Source organism: Octodon degus, unplaced genomic scaffold (genome assembly GCF_000260255.1).
Source record: "Octodon degus isolate 3935 unplaced genomic scaffold, OctDeg1.0 scaffold00222, whole genome shotgun sequence".
In the NCBI taxonomy this organism is placed as follows: Eukaryota; Metazoa; Chordata; class Mammalia; order Rodentia; family Octodontidae; genus Octodon; species Octodon degus.
This window is the reverse complement of record NW_004524798.1, coordinates 491,752-493,693: the sequence shown is the minus strand read 5'-3', so window position 1 is coordinate 493,693 and position 1,942 is coordinate 491,752. Positions and strand designations below refer to the sequence as shown.

General features: G+C 41.2%; 1 protein-coding gene across 1 annotated transcript; it reads right to left on the bottom strand.

Moving 5' to 3' along the window:
- Positions 1-486: 486 nt before the first annotated feature.
- LOC101564570 (mortality factor 4-like protein 2) lies at positions 487-1,633 on the bottom strand. Its single transcript, XM_004645264.2, has one exon. It carries the CDS (start codon positions 1,407-1,409, stop codon positions 543-545), a length of 867 nt encoding a protein of 288 aa, XP_004645321.1. The 5' UTR covers positions 1,410-1,633; the 3' UTR covers positions 487-542.
- Between the last annotated feature and the right edge of the window lie 309 nt (positions 1,634-1,942).

Genomic DNA, 1,942 nt, shown 5'->3' with positions numbered 1-1,942 from the left:
CTTCAACAATTTGATCAAAACCATGAAACAAACCACCATCCTTCAATAATTTGAGCCATAGAATGCCTAAGGAACAACACAGGTGGATTTGCAGAGGATGGGCTGTTTTACTTCATTCAAGCACCATAAAAAAAAAAAAGAGCACAAATGTATGGGTTTTCAGGTATATACATTAAGTTGAACCTTTGGCACTAGGAATCAGGGCGTTTTGTCACATAGCATTTAACACATATTAGAAAATTGTGTAGTGTCAAAGGGATAGAACCACCAGCATTTAAGCAATGTTGTCAACTAGGCAATAAAATGGTCTACTGAATGTCTTTTCTTTGTCTAATTACTGCATACACTGGTAGCAACTTTGAAATGAGGAAAGGAGTTTATACTCCTTTTATTTTCTGTTTAAAATAGAACAGAAAACAAACTGAAGCATAAGCCCTGTTATATGCTGACAATTTTAAAGAACATCAATTATACAAGCAGAAGACTAAGAACAGAAAGTGTTTACAGATACCAGACATCAGTGGTGAGCGGTCAGTAGACCCTCACAGGGCTTTGCGATGGTAGTCAGCAGAAGCCACTTTGTAATCACTGGCAGTAAACAATGATGCAGAATTCTTTGCCAGATACTTCAGGAAATCTTGCAAATAGCCCAACAATAGTGCAAGGCTCTTCTCATCAAGGGGCGTGTAGGCCAACATCGCTCCTATTCTCACAAATAATCTCAATAGGTGTGGTGCTCCATAAACCTGGGACACTGGCGCATCAGGGTGAGCCAAGAGGATTTCAGCATACTGGGGCCTCTTAAATTTGTAGAGCAGCTGAGTGCCCAACATCACATTGAAATACTCTTTTATTCCTGCCACAACTTCATTAACTGCATATTCCTTATTATCAACATTTCCCTGTGATTTCTTACAATTAGCATATTCTTCCAGAATGGCATCTACATTTCTCTTAGCAGGAAGTTGAAAGAGCTGCTTCTGCCTGGTCACTAAGTCCCAGTCCTCCACAAGCCATGGTTTTAATTCTTCAGGAATCTTCACTTTAACTTCTGTCCTATTCTTAAATGCTTCCTCACTTTCAACGGTGGGGTCTGCCTGGGCCCTTTTCTTCTGAGGGGGCTGGGGTGTTTCACTGGTGCTGCCACCATCTCCATTCCCAGGAGCCTTCTGCTTGTTCTTTCTTGTCTTCCTCACAGATCCTGAAGGAGGGTTCTCCACGGAGTGACCACCCCATCTTCCTGGAAGAGCTGGCTCAAGATTCTTCGACTGTGGACCAGCTGCCTTCTTTCCTGAGGAGGCCCCTCTCATCTTACTTCTCTGCATATTGCTTTGGGATGGCTTTTTGAAGTTGTCTTCTTCTGCAGATTGCTGTCCACGAGTTTGAGAACCCTGTTTTCTGGAACTCATTCAACCCTGTTTTTATTCCAACCAGCAGTCTTCCTTCTTTCCTTTCCAAGAACTGCAAATAATTTCCCAAGTGGAATCTTACAGGTCTTCAGGGTGGTCTGGAAGGATGAAGTAGGAGACACAACCCAAGACTCTGTAATCAAGGACAGTTCTGCAATCAGGATCAGATCTCCTGATCCTTACTGTATGCCAAACTTAGTTTTTCTGATGGTGACCTGAAACAAGAATCCAGCTCTCTCCAGCAGGACGTGTATGCACCGCTGTCCCTCCAACCGCCATAGTCCCCATATTCTTTTTATATAATTTGTATTGACTCCTTCCTTCTCATTGATGCCTGTTAGTCTCACATGGTTCATCTTTGCATCGTCTTGCAGGTATTGAATTATTTTTTTTCCTGCATCCTAGTTGTTTTTTTAAATTTTTTTATTTTTTTTATTTTTCAACAAATAATACATTGCATATATTCTTCTTAGTGGTTAATTGCTGTACAAGATGCGGACTTGTGATCCTATTTACAAACACCATTAGAACAA

Coding starts and splice junctions, on each gene's coding strand:
- LOC101564570 (XM_004645264.2), bottom strand. CDS start 1,409: ATGAGTTCCAGAAAACAGGGTTCTCAAACTCGTGGACAGCAATCTGCA.